Source organism: Notothenia rossii, assembly GCF_949606895.1.
Source record: "Notothenia rossii genome assembly, chromosome: 12".
NCBI classification, from domain to species: Eukaryota; Metazoa; Chordata; class Actinopteri; order Perciformes; family Nototheniidae; genus Notothenia; species Notothenia rossii.
Genome location: NC_136911.1, coordinates 20,529,938 through 20,554,937, shown reverse-complemented (window position 1 = coordinate 20,554,937; position 25,000 = coordinate 20,529,938). Strand labels below are relative to the sequence as shown.

Below are 25,000 nucleotides of genomic sequence, written 5' to 3'. Positions count from 1 at the left end.
TCTGTGTGTGTTTGTGTTTATTTGTCTCTCTTTGTGTGGGCGGCTACTCACTGGCAGCGGTGACGTTAGCAGAAACGCTAGCCAGGGACCCTGCGTTGGTGCTGGCCACACACTGATATCTGCCCACAGTCAGGTTGGACAGGGTGGGGATGTACAGGCTGTTGGGGCCCAGAACCACACCCAGATACCCGTCCAGCAGCTCCATGCCGTTCAGACGCCAGCTGATGTTGGCGGAGGTCGGCCGGGCGCTGCAGCGGAGATTCACGCTGCCGCCCAGCTTCTGCACCACGGACATGGGCTCCTCAGTGAAGAATGGCACCTCATCTAAAAAGGAAAAGGGTTAGGTCAGCAAGCACATTTAAGAAAAGCATGGGACACTTTTATTTTATTCCTAAATCGGAGTTTAAAGACATTTCCATGTGGCTAGCAGTGTGACACTTAGGAATATCTTCTGACATACATACAGTTAACAAGACCCCAAAAATATTAAGAAGGCAGCAAATTCTCCTGATTTGAAAACGATGTAGCTATCAAATTTGGGAATTTTTGTTTTAAAAAATACTTTTCTATCAATTAATCATCCAAAAAATTGTCCATTAATGTCCTTTCCATGTACTATTCAATAACGGGCCTTATAAATACAGCAGAGGGGTCAGAATGACATAATCTTTTTTTTTTTGCCAATCAGCATATAGTCAAATGTTTCCAGCAATGCAACACCTTGGATTTTCGTTGGACATCTATTAACATTATCAATAAGTCTTATTATGTAATAAGAAAGAAGCTTATTCTAGCATTTGGCGAACCTGGAACCAACCTGAAACCATTTCATTTATGATGTATTACTCACTTACTGCTCTAATCGCTGCAGCACAGTACTTCTTTTCTGTCTCAGTTCATTAATGTTGGCTGGTACAACTCAAACTACCCACTTCTTCAGTTCATTTCAAATAAACTGCTGTTCCTGCTGCCAACTGAGACTGTGCCAGGAGATTTTGTTCTTGGCAAGACTTATCCTGCACCAGGTGTTTGGAAAAACTAATACAAGGCATTCATACAGAAGGTCAGTGATAAACAGTTTGACAGAAAGCCCACTAACGGATCATTTCTGCAGGTTGTTAGTTTGTGTACTCACCGGATAGACAGGCGCCGCCCTGCAGGCAGCACAGCAGCACTGCACCCAGAGCGCACAACACTGGAGCCCTTCTCTTTTTCATCCACGGAGTCCAGTCTCGCTTTCCAGACATCTTCCATACACTACCCCCTGAAAGACAGGCAGAGGAGGGTCAGAGGGTCACTCATAGAGCTGGTACGTTTAAAACAAACAGCATAAACCACTTTGAAACAAACACACAAAGCTAGCAAAACTTGGAAACATACATCAAGCGTCTAAACAGCCGATCCTGATTCATAAGCTACTTGTATACACACACACGTACACAAACAGGCGGCCATTAAAAGAAACACAACCCAGGCGAGGGGTTGACATTTCTTCGTGCAAGCAGTTACTAAAGATAACCATTATTGAAAAGTCAGAAAACATACTAAGAGGGAAGCAAACTCTCATTTGAAAACCATGGAGTCATCACATTTTTGCTGATTGGGCTTTACCTTAGAACACAGAGGTCAGAAGGAAATAGAAAACACTTTAAGAGGGTCATTTAAAGACTTGGTACCTTAAACAAAATAAAACGTATTCTCACACAACTTGGAAACATACACAGAGCATCCAAACAGCCGATCTTGATTCATAAGCTATCTTCTTTGCAGGGGACTACATTTCTGAAGTAACCCCGCTCACTTGTATACACACACACACACACACACACACACACACGTACACAAACACACACACACACACACACACGTACACAAACAGGCGGCCATTAAGGAAACACAACCCCGGTACCCTCAGCTGCCAAACTCCAGACACAAATAAAGCCTTTCTTTTCCGCCAGCCCCCATCCTACGCTGACCCTCCGCCTGCATCCAGCCAGCGCCCATCAAAGGGACGCCTCATTCTGCGGGCCGTAACCCGACCCCTGCACCTTCCCGCTCAGGTGTAACCGATACAGGTAGAGGGGGGGGGAAACACACACAGGCTGCATTCAGGAGTCAGGACAAAGAACGACTAATGAGAGGCAGTAAGAGGAGGGGGAGGGAAATATATATCGAGGAGTGTGTGAGAGATGGAGGGCTTTATTATGGGTATGCATGGGGAGGAAAGTGGAGATGGCAATGGACAGTCTATTAACAGTTAATGCAGAGAGGGGAGCTCTCGTCTCTCCCTTTTCGCTTACTGCCAAGTTTTTCCAAATTCTTTCCTGTCAGGTTAAACTAACAACTTCCCGTCAGGATGAGAAGGGTGGTCCTGCAAAACTCTCCTTCCCCCCCCCTCTATATCGTATACATGCATTTCGCTGAACATGCACACACTTAAAGGGCATATTCTGCAACGATGGAGCTCAAAACTTTCTCATACATATTTGTCCTGGTCTTATTATGGCAAGGGGATGATTGATGAAGCTCAGAGTGACTTGGGACACACACACACACACACACACACACACACACACACACACACACACACACACACACACACACACACACACACACACACACACACACACACACACACACACACACACACACACACACACACACACACACACACACACACACACACACACACACACACACACACACACACACACAGTAAGAGAATGGAAACTCTTACAGTGAGTGCACCTCCATCATCTAATGGCAACAGTGAACATGTTTGGCTGCCTGGCCCATTTATTGAAAATGAGCGAAGCAGCAGGGCGACGGAAAATCAGCGGTTAGCCTCGCCACACATCGCGCTGCTACGCTTTGATTGCATATTATGGATGTGTGTAAACAATTTGAGATTGTTAATTCTCACGACATAAGGAGCCTTGATTAACTCCAGCCCAACAGAACTGTAACGATTAGTCAATAAAAGTGTCTGTGAATCAACAGATGCTTCATTCATTTATTAGGCTAATGCAGTTTGGAGTCGAGTTTCCGACTAATGAATGTAAGTCCCTCTCTTTTGCTCGCCACCAGCTTTTGGCTCTTGAGCAGCTAAATTCTTCAAGATGTTGACTTTTAACAACTTATTTTTCTGTGTTTTGTTTAAGTGCTGCAAGCTCGTTTGATTATTTTATTTTTTGAAGTTGTGACCCAACATTAAACGAGAGCCGAGAGCGAATCAATTCGTGGGCCAGAAAAAACAAAACAAAAGCTTAAAGACACTAAAAAGTCAGATGATGATTATCCACATATATCAAATAAATATTAAAACATGTCAATCATTTGCTCTAGCTTCTCAAATGTGTGGCTCTTAGCTATTTTGTGCACATGAACATATAATATCTAGGTTTTTGGACTGTTATTGAAACACTCGCAATATTAAGACCCGTGAGCTGTGAGAGGCCATTTAAGCAGTTTAGGTTTACCTGCTATTCTGCTCATTTTCAGGCTCATATTTGTATTCTGTACAAAGGGAAACCTCAAAGAGCATAATAGGGCCTCTTTGATAAGAGCCCAGCAGACACACGCAGAGCTTAATTCCCTCACTCCTCCTCTCAGTGACCCGTCAGTAGTGGGCTTACCCAGTAAACAAACACTACGCCAAGCTGAAGCTCTGTGGCTTCAGTAGTCTGGTCTCTGTATGGACACAACGAGGACGACTGCCCATAAAAACACACATCTGTACCAAACACCTGTCCTAACTGCGAGAGTCACCAACCGTAAACCACACGCACTACTTCACCAATGAGAACATGGAGTGTTTCCCACAGAAATGAAAGGGAGACAGGAGAAGAGACAGAGCTCTGATAGAGTATGAGAAGGCCTCTCGTACATCATCACTCCCTAAAAACAGTCTGTCTGAATCATTAGTCAGCTGGGTCCTGTGTTTGCTTAGCGGATACCCAGCCTCAAGATGAAAAGTTGGCCCCGACTTCCACGTCCAACTTTTTCCATCCATCCTTCCCGGAGAAGTCGCAGAGAGGAGCCTCCTACGCATCAGCGAGACTGATAAAAACCAGAGCACGCACACAGACAGCTCTCCTAAATTAGGAACCAGGGGAATGTGTGTGCGTGTTAATGTGTTCCCGTGACTGTTCTGTTCTGTTCAAGCCTTACAAGTGAGCACTGCGTGTCCAACACTTTGTTGAATTAAAACATACTTCAGTGACGCTGCAGTGAGCAGAACTCTGTGAACTGATCTCAGATCTATCTGGTAATCATGGGAAGGAACTGACACTTAACCGCGGTGAGATCTGACTTAGCTGACTCAAAAAGAAGGACAAAAATAAATGTTGAATCTGTAAAATCAAGGGATTATAAAAAAAACTCCCATGGTAGAAAGTTGGTCTGATTCAAAGTTGTGTTGTTCAGTCTGATACTCAATCATTCACAATATAGCGTTGTGTACATCTGCTTTGATTTTTAACATTTGAGACTACTACTGAAATGCCTTAAGACAACCCAGCTCCTGCGACAGGTGGGCCTTGCATGGACCCACATTGTCTTTTCATTTATTACATACAAGCACTCCGAAAGAAACTGTGTTAAAAAAACACTGACCTCATTATACGGATAGGATATTGCCCATGAAGTCAATGATCCACATTAATCACTCATTCTTTGTCAATGTCACTACAAAAGTGTTCAAAGTAACATTCAGCTTTTATTGCCATAGCACTTTCAAACCTATTCAATTAAGTTCCTTGTGATGTGCAGTTTTTAAAATTTGGAAAAAACCGCACTGGTATTTGATCAATGCTTTTCAGCTTTTATCCTAGGATGTGGTATAAGAATCAGAACCCAGGAAATAAACATGTCAAAGCCTGTGATACTTTACGGTAAACATTCAGGGAGAATCTTGACTTTGGGTTATAAAGGCGTGTGACTTTCCTTCAAGGACTTCAGAATTGATCGTGGATAACCCGTGTCTTGACTTTAAGGACTTAAAGATGGACGAGGGTGAAGCTCGATGAGCAGAGCGTCCCATGTTGTTGGCAACTATGTGCATGTGTGTGCGTGTGTGTGTGTGTGTGTGTGTGTTTGTGTGTGTGTGTAGGTATGAGAGTGCCTTATATGTCGTGGTGGGAGAGTCACTTGACAGAAGTTCATTGTGAGCGTGCTAAGTAAAGACACCGGGGCCCCTGTTCTCCCGGGGCCATTGTCCCGCTGCCTCCGTGGATAAATTCATTTTGACAACCCTGCTAATTGGATAAAACCAGACTGGAGCCGCCTCACATTCCATCTGCTTTCTGGCATGGAGAGGGCACACAGGAGGGGGGGGGGGGGGGGCAGTAACTTCTACTGAGGAGCTGTTGAATATTTATCACCTCCACAAACTCACCCTCCATCCCCAATTTATTTTGCATTTTAAGTAAAATATTTGATTGCAAGGCATACATACCAAAATAAACACTTAAATAACAATCGCCAGATCAGGAGAGGAGAAAAACAAACACAATTTGATATTTAATTGTTATCTTTTAACCAATTCCTTGTCATTTGTTTCCTAATTGTTATTGTTGTTACGAGAAATAAGTAGGAATCTTTAGTTTTTTAATTCCCTCTGGTATTTTCCCAAGTTGTAAAGTTAGTGGGTTTTTGTTTAGAGAAATTACAACAAATATTTGACAGTATCATGTTGAGTATAGGGCCTTTTTTAATTTGCAATCTTGAACATATAGAGAGGCGAAGCCCCTCCCTTTCCGGGGGAGCTCCATGGGACCTTATTTCGGAAAAAGTATGTATTGAAGTCAATGGCGAGAGAAAAGTTATCTTTCGATCCTGTTTGAATTGTGCCACGAATTACACATATGATGTTTGTCAATTTAAAAGATAATTTTGCAAGTCAAAAAAATACAAATGTGTCGTAAAATTGTGAAGTAACACTTTGTTTTGTGTGAAACCGCTCAATGAACTACATCTCCCGTCTCGCACCACACACCCAGACGGCCGTCACGTTGGCACATTTCACTTCTTTCTTTCAGAATGAGGCGAAAAGTATTAAAAGAAGTGAAAATCACTCAAAGTCTGGGCATGTTGGGAGCTGCCCATACACACAAGGGGAGTTAGTCGGTTCCTAAGAGCCAGCATGCGGGACCGGGACTCTGGGATTTGTAGTCTTTCTCGTTGCGTATTTTTCATAGTCTTATATTTCAACAGTTTTACGACAAACTGTGACTTTTTTGACATGGAAATGATTTTTTAGATTGACAAACATCATATGTGTAATTCGTGGCACAATTCAAACGGGATCAAAAGATAATCTCTCTCTCCGTTGACTTCAATACATAATTTTTCCGAAATAAGGTCCCATGGAGCGGAAGTAGATGGCCGGACTTCACCTCTCTATTGGTGCTCGATCAGGTATAGTTATTTTAGCTGTATGTAAATGTATTATTATCCAATTTAAGTCTCTATTACTAGCTTTTTGATGTTGTTGTTAACTTTTATGTAAGTAATAACCAGTGCATTAAACTCCATGTGCAGTGAATAAAGTAAATAACAAATAAAATAGATAAAGAAATAAAGAGGTGCTGCTGAGTTCTGGTATTGCCTGAATTATGGCGACCATTTTTCTACAAACCATCAGTTTTCAGCTAAAGTTTTTCTGTGTTTTTCTCCATTAAATACATTTGTTTTTTACCCTAATACTAGCTTTTAAGGGTCGTTTCATTTCATTTTTCTTAAGTGTATTTCATTCTACGTTGCACCTACGGGACCAACAGAGAAGATATTTGCTTGTGCTTTAACAATGACAATAAAGTTCTTGAATCTTGAATCCTCCCCCAGTTTTACGTCTTTTTACACCCCGAGTGCCCCCCCCCCCCCTTTCACTCGAGGTTCTCCAAACACCACAAAGCCCCCCCCCCCCCCCCCTTTAGATAAACACATGCGGTGTCAAGTGTGAGGAGTGCCGGGGGTTCAACTGCTCCGCTCGGGGGCCCGCGGCCCACAATGCCGCACTGCATAGCTGCCATGCGGGAGGCCGGTTGCCCCTGGCGACGCTAACAGGCAGAACGCACCTTAATAGAGTGGAGAGTCATTGTAAAGCAGTGAGCCGGCGCACGGACAAAGACCCTGCGGACCCCCGGAGAAAAGGGGAGACGCTGCTCTGAAGGGCCCGGGGAAGAGCTGATGGGCTCAATGACCAAAGAGGTTTGAGAGTTTTGGGGGGGGGGGGGAGGGTGGGGGGGGGGATTGATGTGAGATGGCTGAAGGGGGTTTATGGGTGGAGAGGGCGAGTGAGAAAGCAGAACGGAGGGGATGTCAACTGGCGGGCGATGAAGGGTGTGTGTGAGAGGGAGTGTGTGAGAGCGTCGCTGAGTGTCCCAACATATTTCCCCCCCCTCGACCTGTCAGTGTGCTCCGACTCTCCTGGTTTGGCCCCGGGGTTTGTTGGTGAAGGGGGGGTGGGGGTGGAGATCCTTAACAAACACACCAGGGTTACCATCAGACCATCACACAGGGGGAAGAGACACAACAAGGAACAAGGAGATGTGTGTGGAAGAACAGGTGATCACACTAAGCCTATACATTTCCAAGAAAATAGTGTTCATCCCATAATTGTACACAAATGGTAGTTAACTGCTCGATGTGTCACTGCTTGTTACTGACTTTTACAAGATGAATAGACTATCATAAGTTCAATGTGTCTATCGTTGTGATGTATCAAAAGTGGAGGATGAGGAGGGTCCGGATATTGCTTAACAAACACGCCATCAGACCCTCACACAGAGGAAAGAGCAACAGGAAATGGTGTATGGAAGAACAGCTGATCATAGATAGGACAGCGACTAATGGTTATCGTTGGAATAGCGTTAGTATTTTTGATTTAGCTGCTATAGCTATTCGTTATGTAAGAGATTTAAAAACACCCTTAGGTCATGTGATCTTTTTCAATAATGGCGGCCCCCCCTGCACATTATCCCGCTTATTACATCCTAAATAAACAACTGATTTTACTCCCAATATTAAATGAAAATGATCGTATTGACTTCATATTTTTGGTATTGCTTCCAATAAGTAAAACGAGTCCGTTCCAGGTGTCGGCTCAAACTGCAACAACGTAACTTTTAAAATATGTTCTTCTCTCCCTTGAACCTCCTTTGCTTAGCAGCGGTGTGTTATCAACCTCTGTAATGTCCAAATTGACCAATCACAATCGAGTATTCAACTAAGTCTTGTGATAATGATTGTTATTGACTTTAACAAGAGGGATAGAGGAACATAAGTTCAATGTGTCTATCATAAAGCACACAAATAAGGATCATATTGCTGAGTTGCTCTACTTCAAAGGATCAGATATAATGCAGAGTGGAGTTGAGGGTCTCTGTTGTGCTTCACACGAACACAAACTTGGCAGAGTGCAAATCTGAGAATCCATTCCCATCTATCTGTCGGACACAAGAGAACCTTGTGGAGTCTCGTCTTGGCACTGAAACCAACAGGTGGAGTCCAAATCCTCAGCTCCAGACATTCTCATGCCATAAAATTACACATCAAACGCAGCATCGCTAACGAGGGTTGGGATCGACCCCCCCTCCTCCTTCAAAATACACACACGCTTCACAAAGTATTAACGAGCTATATGCCCGTCCAAATCCACCTCCCCCCCCCTCAATCCGACACTAACGAGCGTCTCGAGGATTAACGAGAGGGATCTGGATGTAGAAGAGGGGGGGCGTTCTAATCAATTAGGCACCGATGCATTTGCATAATTTAGATAACGAAGCTGAATTAACCACGGAGAGCTAATTACCGAGCCACGGCGAACACACACACACCCACATTCCTGCTGTGGGATGCCAGCCTGCCCACCAGGACCATGGGAACAGGACCGAGCATCAGCAGAGGGATGAGGATGGGGTGTTAGCCAATCACGTCTCTTCATTTTGATCTGTTACAGTCTGTTAAATCGTTTTTTTTTTTAAATGTTATTATTTTTCTGTACCACAATCCCCTTTCTGTGTCTTTGTATGTGACATTTACACCAATGCATGTGTACTAACAATTCTGATTCAAACAGGAGGGAAGGAGGTATGGATAGAAGGAAGGTAGGAAAGATTGATATAGATTAGAGGAAAGAAGGAAAGGTGGGAGGAAAGGAAAGATGGATGGATGATAGGAGGAGGGAAGGATGGTTGTAGGAAAAGAGAAGGGATAGATAGGATGAAACGTGAATAAGAAAGGACAAATAGATATGATAGTCACGTATCCATTCTTTCTTTCCTTTTTGTACAGAAAATAATGTATATTTACTTGTCAAAGAGTATTCCTACACTGTGGTACTTCTACTTTTACTTAAGTACTGAGGTCTGAGTACTTCTACCACCTCTGCCATACATGCAAACACATTGATTATATAACCAGTATATTTAAAATAGGAAAATAATATCTGTTTACAACTTCTCAGATAAGACTAAATAACTTTTAGTTTTGGTCATACAAAACAAGCTATTTAATGAGAAGCTGGATGGTGTGTGTGCATGTGCGTTACTTAGTGACACACACACACACACACACATCTTTCTGTGAGTGTCAGTATCACACACACACAACCGTTCCCATACAGCGCTGGGAAACCTAATACCCAGGATTTCACAGTGCTCATCAGAACAGCTACATATTTCATTCACCCACAACTATTCTTTCCCTGCACACACACACACACACAATTGATGACACATAAGCAAGCAATCACACAAACTCTTATTATATGGTAAAAGTATACTCACAGAGGCACATAAATATGCAGACCTCAGGACGTTTTTCCAACACCAAATGTCAACAAAACAGACTACCGCTTCTGCCCGGCAACCGATAAACTACATACACGCCAATACGGACTTTCATAGCTGTACATATCTGCAGCTCCTTGTGTGTTCCTGCATCGAAGGGAGGGGAGGGGGGAGGGATGTGAGGGGGAGAAAAGGGGCCCCAAACTCTTTTGGCAGCTCATGCATCAGAGTGAATGGAACCAATTATAAATCAAGAGCAATTTCTCCCCTATTATTCAGCAGGAACCAGGAGGGGGGGGGGGCTGGCTCTAGAAATCTCAGTGGGAGACGAAGGAAGGAAGGGAAAAGCAGAGAGGGTGAAATATTATATGAAAAACAGATATGAGGAGGCATTAGGAAATTGAGATAAGGTGGAGGGGGATGGAGAAGTGGTTCGGTATAGGAAAAACAGATATGAGAGGGGGGAATTAGAAAATGGAGAGGTGGGAAATTAAACAAAATCGGGCCGTTCTCGAAGTTCTCGCTCCACGGTTATAACGTGGAAGCTGCTGCTCTGAGAGTTTCAGCTGGAGTAAGAGGCGTCAGAAGCTGGATGTGTGAGCTATAGCAGCCAGAGCTACCATTCGTCCCAAGACGTGAAGGAAAACTTTGAAATATAAAATAGAAACCTCACACACACGAGAAAGAGAGAGGAGCGCTGTCAATGGAAAATTCCAGTTGTGATAACCTCAGGGGAACGATAACTAACTAATCTGGTGCCCGGTGATTTATTCTGTTGAATCATGTCTTCTCCTGCCAGTTTGACATTCTTCAATGATGAGTTTTATTCTCTCCGGGGCAACACTTTACATCTGATTATTGGTTAAAGCTCTGGAACACAACCCAGATTGGTGCTTTTATTGTTCGCACACGCACTATGCAGTTAATAAAACGGCATAAAAGCAGATTTAAAGTGCATGTCTCATAAAGCTAACCGAAATGACGCAGATTTCAAAAAATGCATGCAATCGAGACAGAAAAGTGAGGGACAGAGGTCTAAATTGAGCAGCCCCCCATCTTGTGTCTGTGTGAATGATCCATTAGAGCGTCTGGGTTGCTTTTGGCTCGTAATAACACCTCCTAATCTTTGTCCAAATATCTGCTTTGCACACACAGGGCTATTTGTCTACACACACACATTGCTTTCTTACCCAAGTCTGGAGTTGATCAATGATCTAACAGCACTCACTGCGGACTCACTGTGTGTGTGTGTGTGTGTGTGTGTGTGTGTGTGTGTGTGTGTGTGTGTGTGTGTGTGTGTGTGTGTGTGTGTGTGTGTGTGTGTGTGTGTGTGTGTGTGTGTGTGTGTGTGTGTGTGTGTGTGTGTGTGTGTGTGTGTGTGTGTGTGTGTGTGTGTGAGAGAGAGTATAGCTTCATTATCCAATCAAGAGCTTCTTGACTTTTACTTTAAGTAGTGGAACAAATCAACTCAGCTGGTTTAAAGGCTTTGGATAATCCCTTATTAGGCTGTTGAGATAACACATGAGAGCTAGATTAGATTTATGAGATACTGATATAAACTGGACCAGCATCAACATATGGTTTCAGAAAAGCTGGTTTGCATTGGAAAAGTTGCACTAAAGTAAAAATACTCTCGCATATATTGTACTTTTACTTGAGTTGCTTTTTGATTGCAGGAATTGTACTTGTAACAGAGTATTCCTACACTCTCAAGTACAACATATGTGTACTCCTACCACCTCTGTCACACATGCAAACATGTTCATAAATCAGTTGTTTCAAATAAAAAACATACCGCTTCTCAAATAAGACGTAATAACTTTGTTCAAGCGATTTGATGCAGGAAATAAACAACATGTGTGTGTGTGTCTTACTTGGTGACACACACATGTTTCTGTGAGTCTCAGTACGCGTATCACACACTTACACTATGGTATTTCTACTTTTACTTAAGCACCAAGAGACGTGTATTTCTACCACCCATGCAAACATGTTCATTAACCAATTAACAATTGTTTAAAATAAGACAAAACTTCTCAAAATAACTTTTTCCCCTCGCGTTAGTCACCTCTCACTGTTTGATGGTGATCTGTTTAATTAAGCTCTCCAGCTCGCTGTCAGAACTTTCTCCCTCACATTCCTCCTCCTCTGTGGTCCTGGCAGGATCAGGAGGAGAGAGGTATGCAGCCCCAGGGGAGGAGCCTGGATCGTGGCCACCTGCTGCTCCAGGTGTCCCTCTCTGGTTCTCCGGTGTCTGCCTGGACACAGAAACCTCCCGGGGGCACGAGCCTCCAATCTGTCAGAGCCAGAGGACTAATGCAGAGAGAAACGGGCCAATAATGTCCGGTTCCAGGAAACCAGACAGCCTTATTTGGCTATGAGCTTTCTGAAAGTGATCTGAGGAACTATAAAGTGTTAACTACCCTCTTCCTTCGCCAGTGGTGTAAAGTAACCAAGTAGATTAACTCAAATTGGTTACTTAAGTGCAATTTTTGGCTACTTGATGCCAATAACTTTCTACATTTACTTGAGTAACATTTTGATTGCAGGACTTATACTTGTAAACAGAGTATTCCTACACTCTCTACTTTTACTCAAGTACAAGATCTGAGTACTTCTCCCACGTCTATCCTTCGCACACACACTCTTTTCCTCTTCCTCTAATGCAGTAATCTCAAAACGACCGTGCAGGTGAGCACCACAATGACAAGCAAAACATTCCAGTGTGCAGAGATAATCCTGATTGGACAGGAGCTATCACTCACACACACATCAGTGCAGAAAAGGCCCTCAGATGGTGCCTGCAGGCTGTTATGACTGCATGAGTGTACCCGCTGTCATAGAGATGAAAGCGTGCCCTCAGGAGGGATTTTTTTCGCCTTTGTCAATTAACGCCGATGTTACACCCTCTACAATAACAATGCTGATTTCCAGCCCTGCAGTCACATCTCGGGGATGTTTGGCTCGCAGACGTGAGAGCGGAGCAGCAGCAGCCGTCCTGATGGGACCGCTGGCTGTTTGCAATCTCAAAATACATCTTAAAAGTCCATCTAAAAGTCTTTGATCTACCTCCAGATGTTAAAAAAACAGCAGGCTGAAGTCAAACAAGTGAAATCCTTCAACTCGTGTCTCGCACAGTTCAAAATATGGAGTGAATTTCATACTAAGCTACGAAGGAGAAACTGTATTTCTATTGGCTGCACACCTAAATCCACACTTTCCTTTACACAGCTCAGCTCCTATAGACTGCACGACAGTCTATTCACCAGATCTGGTCAAATGCAGGAAAACTGGCAGCTTTTTTCTTCACTACAGGTCTGTTTGGCACGTTACCAAGATCAATCACATATCATTTAAAGCTTCATTGTAAAAGGTGCAGCTGGAAACTGTAAGAGAGAAAGTGACTTCAGTTCTGACACAAATCAGGGCTGTGTAACCAAAAGACAATAAAGGAGGTTTCCTGTCCTGACGCAGAGGTCTCTTTCGCCTGGAGGTATGAGCATTTTCAGCCCAAAAGCTTCAGAGGACAGACTATTATACACCTTAATGGACAAAAAAAGGAAACTAGCAGTAGATATAAACTCTTTCTGGAGGACCTCTGTTTTAAGCTTTTCCTTGGAACTACTTTGCTATCAAAGAAAAATGTATTAAAAATGAACGTTTCTCTACTTCCAGGAAATAGACGCTTTGGCATGGGCCTGAAAGAGTTTCATTCATCATAACGTCCTGAACTGTATATTATAATACTCCTATAGGGACCTGGAAGTGTGCCTGTGGTATTCAATAATGGATTTGCTCTACTTTCATGTAATCTAGTGCGTAAACTAACAATGTCGTCATCAATTTGTCTGATGATATCCCAATAATTTGGTCCAAAACAGGCAGATATTCAAAGTAAGATGAAGACAAATACAGAAAAGCTAAAAATCCTCACATTTCAAATGCTTGATATTAGAAATATGCAAGAAGACATTTATTAATAGGCTGTCAAAGTACTTGGAAAACTATTTGGTTGTCGTTTCGGCACTAAAGATGCAACCTGAGAGATGTTCATTCAGTATCATATACTGAAAAAACATTATAAAATTCCTATAGAGATTTACAGTGCATCTGTGGTATTCATTACTGAATTGGATCTACTTTTTACAGTCTTAGCCCCTAAAGTGTCGCTGTAGGAATTCTTTTTACAACTTACAATACTGCTGAGCGTGGAAATATTACGTAAACGTTGCATAATGTTGCATGATTGATTATGAAGTCCCATAATGGTGCTTTTCCAGATTCCACATCAGTAATCAAAGAGGGCAGACAGTGTGAGAAACGGGCAGATAATCAGACTGGAATCAATTAGTCCCAACTTTGATCCACCCGCCTGCCAGAGATGATCAACAACAACAAGAGGCTCTTTTTTTATATACTGAGACCAATTAATTCCCTTATAAACTGTGCGCCTAATTGGAGGAGGCCAGACCATTCGTTTCGACTTTTAATCCAAGTGACATTGATTCAGGGGGAACAATCAGAGCCTCTTGTCTGAAGCCATGTCTGTCACTGGATCTCTGAGGTTCCTGCATGCAGGCTAAATGTAATCCAAATAACAAAACGACACCTGGGGTTGGAAACTTGAGCCCCTGCGGCTGTTCCCGAAGTCCCCCCCCCCCTCCTCCATCCACTGCCTCACCCCCACGGTGAGTGACACCCCGGTCCAAACACTCATTAGCAGCCCCCGGGATTAAGGCAAACATTTTCTCATTAAATCAAACCTGAATGAGAGGATGATATCAGGAGAAACTCTCCATGACGGAAAGGCTGCATTCCTGTAAGTGCACCGAGCAGCTGTCAGTTTATTGGAGGCTCTAATGAGGTTATTCTCACACCACACTTTGCTTTGAACAGAGGAGGGCTGTATTGAAATGCACGCAGGTAGTGTTGTCTTTTGTTTTTGCCAATGATACAATCTAATGCTATGTTAAAATAGCCTAGTCATAATAAACTATTTTCTAATTTAAAGACACAAATCTACATGATGCACTTTTGAAAACATCCTTCATATCTGCAGCTTTCTCCCTTGCACATATATACTCTGTTATTTATTGAACTATTTGTATTGTTTTTTAATGTTTAGTTGTTTATGTCTTATATTTATTTGTGTTGTATTGGAAGTGGAGCATGGGTCTTACGATTTGCATTGCCACAACTACACTTTAGCTACTGTGCATATGGCAATAAAGCCTTTGAATATTGGATCTGATGGTCACTGTATGCCAGCCTGATGATAATATGGGGGTAAATCTGGCAGAGCTCACCATGTCTGTTTTCGGTTACCCTATGGGAGCGACTATAGGCTGCGGCCTGCAAAAAGCACACACATTTCCACCAAAAAAAGCACTTATAGCTAAAAACACAGCTATGAAACTCAGCAACGTGTCACACAAAGCTGATTCCTCTCCATCTTCATGTATCCTAATGCAAACGTCCGGTTGAAAATTAGGTAAAACTTAGCTAAAATCTGGACGTGGAGCTCAACCAATCAACAACAGGCTAAGTCCGTAAGCAAAGCTTGCGTTTCTTATTATAAATAACTCTAAATCCGAAAGCCAAACCGCACACTTCCACTTAAATAACTAGATGTATGATACATAAAAGTTGGTGCAAAGTTTATGCGTGTCAAAAAGATGAAAAATAACAAAACAAATGCGGCTATCAAAGCAGTCCCCGGCATTAAGTTGTAGTAATCCAACACCTAAAACAGAATTATCTCTGTAACTGCAACGTGAGGAGTAAAAACGTCCGTCGAGTTGCAAACAAACTCCAACTTGTATCAATAACTTAGTAAAACATGCTGATACAAAGCGTAACAACGCAAAAACATATGGACCGCATGAAGGGATAAAACTTACCCAAACTTCAGGATTTGGTGCTTACACCTCGTTTAAAACCGACCGATCTTCTCTTCGTCTCCTGTGCGGTGAGTTTAAGTCCCAAAAAACAAAAGTTTTTACTTCTCTTTTCCCTCTAAAGCCTCGCTGCTTTGGTAATTTACTGCGATGCCACCGACATTTTTCTTCGGCTCCCCAAGTTCTCACATTGAAAGGCCGTTTTTGGATGACTGAGCTCTCAAACAATTCTCCCTTTTGCGACGCCTTTTCGGGTCCTCCCACTTCCCAAGCAGGAGGAGGGATCTGAACAATAGGAACTGGCTCCCAAAATCCCAGAGCCGGGCACTGCACCGCCTTTTCTGCTCCACACAGATCCTTACGCACAGCACATGAGGACTTTCCAGAGGTTGTGCGTAAAACTACAACCTGGATCACTAGTTTTACAACACATGGATGTATCTTTCACCATACAAACTCCTAGAAAGTTAATTTCTTAAAAACTACGGTGTCCTGGAGGATAAAAGTGCGCCCCCTCCCCCTCCTCCTGCTCTGTTCCCCCTGATTTGGTATGCGTTGGTCCCCACAGAGTTTGTATTGACCCCCGTCCATTGAAGCCTGCAGGCCCTCCAGTGCAGCTGTGCAGTGCTGTGTTGTTGTGAACTGGACGGGACCAGTCAGGACTGTGACACACACACACACACACACACACACACACACACACACACACACACACACACACACACACACACACACACACACACACACACACACACACACACACACACACACACACACACACACTACAGTGATCACAGCTCGATCCCCCCTGTGTTCTCGCTCTGGAATTCTGTTCTCCACTTCAATCAGCACACTTTGAATCGAGGGGAGCCGTTCCTGTCCACTTCATTAATAACTGACTATTCTCAGATCACAGGGTTTGATAGGGGGGTCCGGTGGTGGGAAGTTTTCTGTCTCGCCCCCGTGAACGCAGGAACTCCCACCATGATGTACCTGAGGGGTATTTGCAACACAGCAGGGCTGCGTTCACTGACATAGCATTTTGTAACACCTGTTGCTCTTGTTCAGGGGAAAGTGTGTTTGTGTGGCCTTTTTCAATAAACAAAACATGATATTATGTGCATCATTTTGCACGTCACCCCCAGCGGGACGTCCCAGTGTCAAGATGTTTTCCAGGAGTCATCAACTGAGGGTGTTTCTTCCAGTGTTGTGCAGCAGTTTGCCAGCACTTTGCAGCCTCTGCCAATGTTTTGGTGGTGTTGCTACCGAGCTGTTTGAATGTGGCTGCCTCACCCTGCACTGAGTACAGAGAGGGAGAAAAAATGGGGGACTCCAACCCCAAAAAACCCCTCCATGGTGCCCCTCCCCCCTCTCCATCTCTCCATGCAGGGTTGGATGAATTAGCTCGGGACAAAAGGCTTTGTGGGCCGGCCATGAAAGGCCTATTAACCATACTGCATCCCCCAGAGGCCCTGCCCGCAGGACACCGCCTCCCAGAATGCCGCTCTCTCAGCAGGCCGCAATCCCAGCATGCACTGCTTCCCTTTAGCGCTCACCCTTGTCACCCCGGAGCCTCGCCGTAGAGCCCCACACAGATTGTCATGTAGATGATTGTAAATGTTGTTATGAAAGTAGTGGAGGGCGGGCAGCGTTTGTGTGGATGTGAGTTGTGCGTTTCACCAACAAAGAAGAGGGTGAGTTTAGGTGTTGGCTGTCAGGTGTGAACTCGTCCAGTGTGTCTCATAATTTAACGGTGTGTTCATCATCAGTGTGTGTGAGGTGATTTTTTTTCTGTTGCCTCCTCTTCGACCTCGTCTCTCCATTGTTTAGCCGGACGCCATGACAACGACCCTCTCTCTCCTTCCCTCTCTGTTTCCTGCTGACCTTAGCAGCTGTGTCACTTCCTCACTGTGACAAAACCAGATTGAATCAAACACACTCTTGTGCTTTGGAGTACTACATCAGCACACTTTCACTCTCACATTCATAAGAGCAAGACAGAAGAGGATTCATGTGCTTTCCCTCCCTCTTTCCCACTTGTTTAATTATGGATCCTGTTGGGTAGAGTTGCCAGGAAGAATATCAGAGTAAAGGCATCCCTCCTGTCCATATTGTCCGTAAAGTGATCCCTTCCTATAGTGACACCTACGGTAGTTATTTTCCGGCAGTATGAGTAAAATAAAGAGCTTTTTGAACACATGTCACAGGAGAGACACTACATACTGATATGAACCAGACAAAACTAGGAAGACGCTTCTGCAATCTCACAATACCAGAGATATGAGACGATATCTAGACTCATACCACAATAACAATACAATATCAGCATATTGCCTACGTATTTTAAGTTTTGCCTGAAAAATAAGGCTGATTTTGTCCCTTATCTTTAACAGTTTACTCTATGGCAGGGGGGTCAAACTCAAATACACAGTGGGCCAAAATAAAAAAATGGGTTCTAGTCGAGGGCCGGACTGGTTCAATGTTTATTGCAGAACTTATTGAAATGAACTTATTGAACATATTAAACCTGGAACTAACAAAGCTTAAATGAATGCCTATAAAAACAACATTAAACATTAAATAATCAGTTCATTCATTTCTTATGGCTCTATCTGCAGCTTTTCCAGAGTCATTTCTTATGATTACATTTTCCCACAGGCCAACAAAACTATTTCCCTCAAAGAACAAACCAAACATGCCCTGTTGTCGTGAGAGAGAAAGTGCAGAAGGAAACATCCATTAAACTCAGTGTGCTGCTCTGTGATGCTAGCTCAGATACTTGGCATCTCATCTTGGGGGCAAGGTCATCAATGTTTGGGCTCAGGCTCTGAGCTGAGGAGACCCTCAGGATGGAGTGAAGGTGTGCGTGCAATATACCGGAGGGCCAGATCTAATAGGAATTAGAAATTATCCTGCGGGCCGAAATTAAATCCAACAAGGCCCTGATTTGGCCCCCGGGCCTCGAGTTTGACACATGTGCTCTATGGGGTCATCACTTCTTAGCAAGTTAAAGCTATAATGTGTTAAGATAACAACTGAAAACAATTGAAGCCTAATCTCTATAGTGGCTTTTCAGTGTAAACAACAACAGCCTATAACTCTGTGTGAGCTTCAGGGCACATCAACACTGTCTGCAGCACCGTGCTGCACAAACACCCTCAGTCATGGTTCAAATCTTTACAGAAACCCAGACATTCAAACAACAGGTGTTTCTACACCGACACACTGAAGGCCTTCCTGTTCCGACACATAATACCATTACAGTATCTGGATAAAGGATTCAATGAAGCGTGAGAGGAGGTAGATTCGACAGCGCAGTGGCAGGACTTCCTGATATTTTCTAAGCAGATACAAAGCAAAAAAGAAACGTCCAATGAGGGATTTCAGCTGTTTTTCCCACAACTTCTCCTAACGTTCTTTCCAGCACTCCTAAATAATAGTAAAAAGGACCCACAGAGGAGCTCATGGGAAAAGGTCTTCGTATGGAGAAGTAAATGGTTGTTTTATGACCTCTGAACTGCAGCTTCATGCACATCATCAATCTGAAATCCAGTGGAAGGAAAGCTCCTTGGACATGTGGTAGTGTCCAACGTGAGGGCTGTGGATGATCCAGGATTCAACCCGGATATTGTTGCTTTATGGAGACGTTGCCGCCGGTGATATTCTAAAATGAACCCTCTGCTACGAAGACTTGATTTCTTTCAGAGGGTTGGATGGGGAAATGCTACTCTCATGTCTGTAGGGTAAATAGGAAGCTACAACAGCTTAGCATTACGAATTGAACTCAGTGCAAATGAATGTGTTGAATAATGAGCTTTGGTATTATGGATTGATTTGACTGATTGAATTCAGATGTGCAAGATATTCAACATACAAGCTTGATTACAGTAAAGAAAATAAATATATACTTAAGGCTTAATTGCTATTGTTGTGAAACCCTATGGCTGAGTAATCCCTAATTTTGCCCCTCAAATGTATTTCTTATAACTTTCTGTGTGCCCTCCAAAGTCAAATAAAGCATCATCTGTCAAAAATAACAAGTAGCCGCTGCGTTTGTACTGGAAATGTTCAATTAGATCCTTAATAACAAACCAAAGATTCTTTAAAAAGGTAGTAATACCTCTAATAATACATCTCTTTTATGAGCTCTCTGTTTTGCGTACAGCTTGAAAGTGTGCAAAGTGTTCATGTTGGTAACTACAGCCATCAGATAAGCATAATGAAGTATATAATGAAGTACCCGTACATTACAGCAATAAACATAAATTACTATTTCTTAGAGATAGTTCTGCCTTGGGCCTCACATCAAAACGCACAATCTAAATTGTCAGTACAAGTCATGAAGAGGAGATTTATGGCGTCAGATGCTCACACACACACACACACACACACACACACACACACACACACACACACACACACACACACACACACACACACTACAGTGATCACAGCTCGATCCCTGCTGCCTCGGGAGCTTTTCATATCCGGAGATTTTATTGTCCTTTATGATTCTCACTGATGTAAAGCTCGCTCTCCGTGTGTGTGTCGGAGGGGTATGGAGGGTAATTGGCTGTTATTGGTTCTCATTCCAGTCTATTGAGCTGTTGAGACAGGGATCCAGACTCAGGTGGGGTCGGACCTCAGGCTGAGTTGTGTGTGTCATGGTGAGGAATGTGCTGTGTGACGGCTCTGATTAGATGTTGTTTTTCTGCAGCGTATCTCCACCGAGACTCCGGGAAGCAATTTGCTGCAAGTGTTTTTTATTGTACATGCAGAAGTGATGGCATCTGTTTGCTGAGCTCAGTTTGATTTATTTTATTAGCTATGTTTACTTGTTTGTTCCAGAGATCTTGCAGCTTGATGACTATCCAGTACTGCGTCATCGTCACATAGCTTGAAGCTGAAATGTTTAATTTTTCCATCTCTGTTTGGATCCGGTTCCATTTGCTGTTGTTTCCAGAGTGCAAAAGGCTTCTGGTCCAATATTCATTCCCCGTATATGAGCAATTTCCATTTGGTCTTCTTAGCTGCCTCGCTTCTTCTTTTATAAATCTGGTGCAGAAGTGTGCGTCAAAGTCTGGTATTCATTTAAACCCTCCTTAATAAAAAAAGCTCTCTCCGATAAGTTCTTTAGACTCAGAAGAGAGAATAAGTTCTTTCCTATGTAAGCGTTGAAACATATTAAAGAGTCCTCTCCTGCTGATGTTCAGGTGTATATCAGTATGTAGTGTCTCTACTTTAAAGAGTCCTCTCCTGCTGATGTTCAGGTGTATATCAGTATGTAGTGTCTCTACTTTAAAGAGTCCTCTCCTGCTGATGTCCAGGTGTATATCAGTATGTAGTGTCTCTACTTTAAAGAGTCCTCTCCTGCTGATGTTCAGGTGTATATCAGTATGTAGTGTCTCTACTTTAAAGAGTCCTCTCCTGCTGATGCTCAGGTGTATATCAGTATGTAGTGTCTCTACTTTAAAAAGTCCTCTCCTGCTGATGTCCAGGTGTATATCAGTATGTAGTGTCTCTACTTTAAAGAGTCCTCTCCTGCTGATGTTCAGGTGTATATCAGTATGTAGTGTCTCTACTTTAAAGAGTCCTCTCCTGCTGATGTTCAGGTGTATATCAGTATGTAGTGTCTCTACTTTAAAGAGTCCTCTCCTGCTGATGTTCAGGTGTATATCAGTATGTAGTGTCTCTACTGTCTCCATGCTTTAATGTTTTAAAAGCTACAGCACCTCTTTTCACCCTCTGTCTGAAACCAGAGCCCAGTCTGCTCTGATTGGTTAACTGGCCGGCTCTGTTGTGATTGGTCAACCGCTTAAAGATGTCGCGCCCAATATTTTATCACGTGCAATGTGTTGGAGCGCTAGCCAATAGTAGCGCAAGTGTTACATAGTGATGTCACTAGAGAGAAACTGGATGGAACATAGGGATTTTAGCCTTTGCAGACCATTTACATGCACACAAAGCTATAACTCACTATAGGAAAGGGAAAACCCTAAAAAGCAGAATAAAGCCTCTTTAAAGTTGAACATCATACGTGGGAGAAAGGCATCCAAACAACTATAGGAGGATAGTAACTTCCAGCAGCTAGTTAGCTTAGCATGAACAAAACAGGAAACTGCTGCCTATATCCGTCCAAAAAGCATTCGTTCTCCATACAAACTAATTTTTTATTGGCTTTCTTGGAATTTTAACAACAAAAGATTATTCTAGAAGATCCTGGCTCTTGTTGGAATCCAAACTTTCCATGATCAGTGTGTTTCTTGGCCCGGGCCTGCACACTTAAGAGACACTTGGGAAGCAAAACTTAGAGCATTGTCAGTGCACAGATCTTGATCTTGCGATTGTTTCCAGTAATTGTTAGCCCTGAGCAAAAGCCTCAAACATAACTATGCTGCAAGATGGAAATAAAATCCTCTTGTTGACTCAATCTGACAGCAGCAGGCCAGCCTCGCTCCGTCCAACGCTGCCTTCTCTGCTTTCGGGTTTTATCTGTGCAGCCATGTTATGACTGCTGCAGAGCCGTAAATATTCCCTGCTCTTTGTGGAATAAAGCTTAACTGGCTGGTCGTCTAAAAAGTTGTGACTTTATATCCCTATTGGAGCGGAGTGTGAGTTTTGACTGTTACTCTAACTGGGTCCACATGTGGCAGACTGTCCTAATTGGACCTGGAGCCGGTTAAATCCGCTGTGCTCATATAGCTGCCTTCAGTAGAGGGGAGTACATTTACTCAAGTACACATTTGAGGAACTTCACTGAGTATTGTCCTACAATTCGGAAGCCAACTTTTCACTCCCCTACATTTATTTGGTAAAGATTAAACCAGCGAACGAGTACTATTCTGAATACGTACCTTTTCCTTGTCGTACTAAAATACTTTACTTAAGAACCATTCTCGATGCAGTACTTTTACTTGGAATCAGTACGTTTACAGTCTGGTATTAGTCCTTTTACTCAAGTAAAGAATCTGAATACTTTCCCCCCACTGCATGCTTCAGCAACTGTCCTTAAATCTGGCTTTTCTCTTGGGGGAGTGAGATGAAGAACGACCCATCAGAGGAGAAAGGCTTGCGTAGTAAAGTTAAGTTATAGGTACGAGCTGGTGCTGCTGAAAGGGTCAAAAGGTCGGATGAAAGCCAAGGTCGGGAGTGTGAGTCGTTCATCAGAAGTCAGGGAGGGAGTGCACGCCTGAAACCCTGACGTGGCTAAAAGAAAAAACATGGCATTCCACCTTTTATCAAGCACCTGGTTCCATCGTCCACTCCCTGCATATGGTTTTATTTCGTCTCCCTATGACTCCCCCATCATTTTTTACGGAATCCCCCTTCATAGTTTTCCTTCTTTCCTCCATCATCCATCTTGGTTTTTCTCCTCCCTTATTTTGACTTGCTTTCTCAACCCCCCCCCCCCCCCCTCCACTCACTCCTATCATCTATCTACCATCCCTCCCTCTTTCCATCTCTCCCTCTCTGACTTCCTGCTCTCCAGCCTGCCAGACGGTCATAATTAACGGGGAAAGCGATAGTCCCCCTGGCCCTCAGGAGCCCTGCACTCGCTGCCCGGGGAGAGAAAGTGTGTGTGCAGTTTCCCCCGTACCTCCAGACTCCTCTCAAGGACCCTTTATGTTCAGCGTCAGAGCAGAAGCATGATCTCCGCCGCTCCAAGAAACACACCAAGTGACAGGGACTCCCAAACGCAGGCCGCAAACACAGAGCGGCCCACTATCCAAGAGCAATAACACACACACACACACACACACACACACACACACACGCGCACACACACACACACACACACACACACACACACACACACACACACGGGCAGTAACTCTCATTATGACTAATTCTGACAAGAAAAGTAAAGAAAGGCAGGGAGAAAGAATCCATGTGATGAATCTGCTCGTTCTTCAGTTAAACAGAAACTGCACTGTGTGGTTTCTGGATCATTTTTCAAATCTGTCAGACAAAAATTCACATAAATCATAAAACGGAGCAGAGAGACAGAGCTCTACCTGTCCATATATGTGCATAACTGTTGTCTTGTGTGCCCTCCAGTGTCCCCCCCCCCTTCCTCCCTCCTCACAGATCCCAGATCAGAGGGAAGGGAGCTGATAAGGAGCTGGACTGATGCTATCTGTCAGTCACAGCCGGAGGGCGGGGCTCTGAAGCCAGGAGGTCAGGACTCTCAGTCCCTCCACTCCCAAACTAAAACAAACAAATCCTCAAGATGCTCTCACATATGTGATCACACGGGGTGGACACAATAACAAGAACACCTTACAGACTGCAGGTTTGAATCAATGTTGGCACTAGTTTAGTATGCACAATTGTGCAAAAAGTAGTGGAAATGCATTAGTTCACCAAGCCCAAGTTGAGTTCTATTTACATTTTGTACAAAATAATGTTAAAGTTCACACTTGCTATCTCTTTTTCTTTTGTATTGCACAGGAGTAATACGCACACATGGTTTGGCAGATGCTTTTCTCAACTTTGGTTAATAACTAAAAGATCATTCTCGCTGTAAATTCTCACATTTGAGATGCAATGAAAAACTAATCTTTCGCTATCTGTGTGGTTGTTTAACGAGTGACTTAATACTATGATAACATCTGACAAAATAAAACATTGCTTACCCACCGTCTGTGGTTAACAAATGAGTTGCAATAACAACACCAGTGATGGACAGACATACCCTGGGGGGGTGCACGTCTACATCACTGGAAAACACTGGATCTAATAGGACATTGTCTTTCTATTTCCCACACTAACTGTATGCCCACACATGCTCAATTTGCACCAACGCATCCCCACAATCTCTTCTGTTTGTTCGACTAAAATCATGTTGTTTTTCAGATTCTGTTTCCACCCCCCAGCACCTGCTCCCCCTCTGAGGTTCTGTATATGTACAAACGTCTCAGTGTTTGTCCACCGCTACATGTGTGCAGGTAAATGTGCTGGGCGACCCTGTGTGTGTGTGTGTGTGTGTGTGTGTGTGTGTGTGTGTGTGTGTGTGTGTGTGTGTGTGTGTGTGTGTGTGTGTGTGTGTGTGTGTGTGTGTGCGTGCGTGCGTGTGTGTGTCCAGCAGTGTAAATATTGTGCTGTGCTCTAGTAGAAGCTCTTCCTCCGGCCCTGCAGTAGCAGCACGCTCGGCTGTTTATTTTCCTTCCTGACGGACGACTTCTTATCAAATAAGCAGACACTGCCTGCAACCCGCTGTCCAACCACACGCTCCCAGAGGATATCCCGCCCACTTTCCTCCAGGCTCTCAAACCTCTCCTTGTTGATTGACAGCTAAATTAACCACTCACA

The 25,000-nt window shown here is 43.5% G+C and overlaps 1 protein-coding gene across 1 annotated transcript in view; it reads right to left on the bottom strand.

The window, feature by feature from the left end:
• boc (BOC cell adhesion associated, oncogene regulated) overlaps window positions 1-15,977 on the bottom strand; it is a 29,450-nt gene extending 13,473 nt beyond the window's left edge. Inside the window, exons 1-3 of the mRNA XM_079661130.1 lie at window positions 15,692-15,977; window positions 1,136-1,264; window positions 52-324 (exon numbers count right to left, since the gene is read on the bottom strand). Of these exons, the coding sequence (XP_079517256.1) occupies window positions 52-324; window positions 1,136-1,247 (385 nt within the window). The 5' untranslated portion in view covers window positions 1,248-1,264; window positions 15,692-15,977. The remainder of the gene's footprint in view (window positions 1-51; window positions 325-1,135; window positions 1,265-15,691) is intronic.
• Between the last annotated feature and the right edge of the window lie 9,023 nt (window positions 15,978-25,000).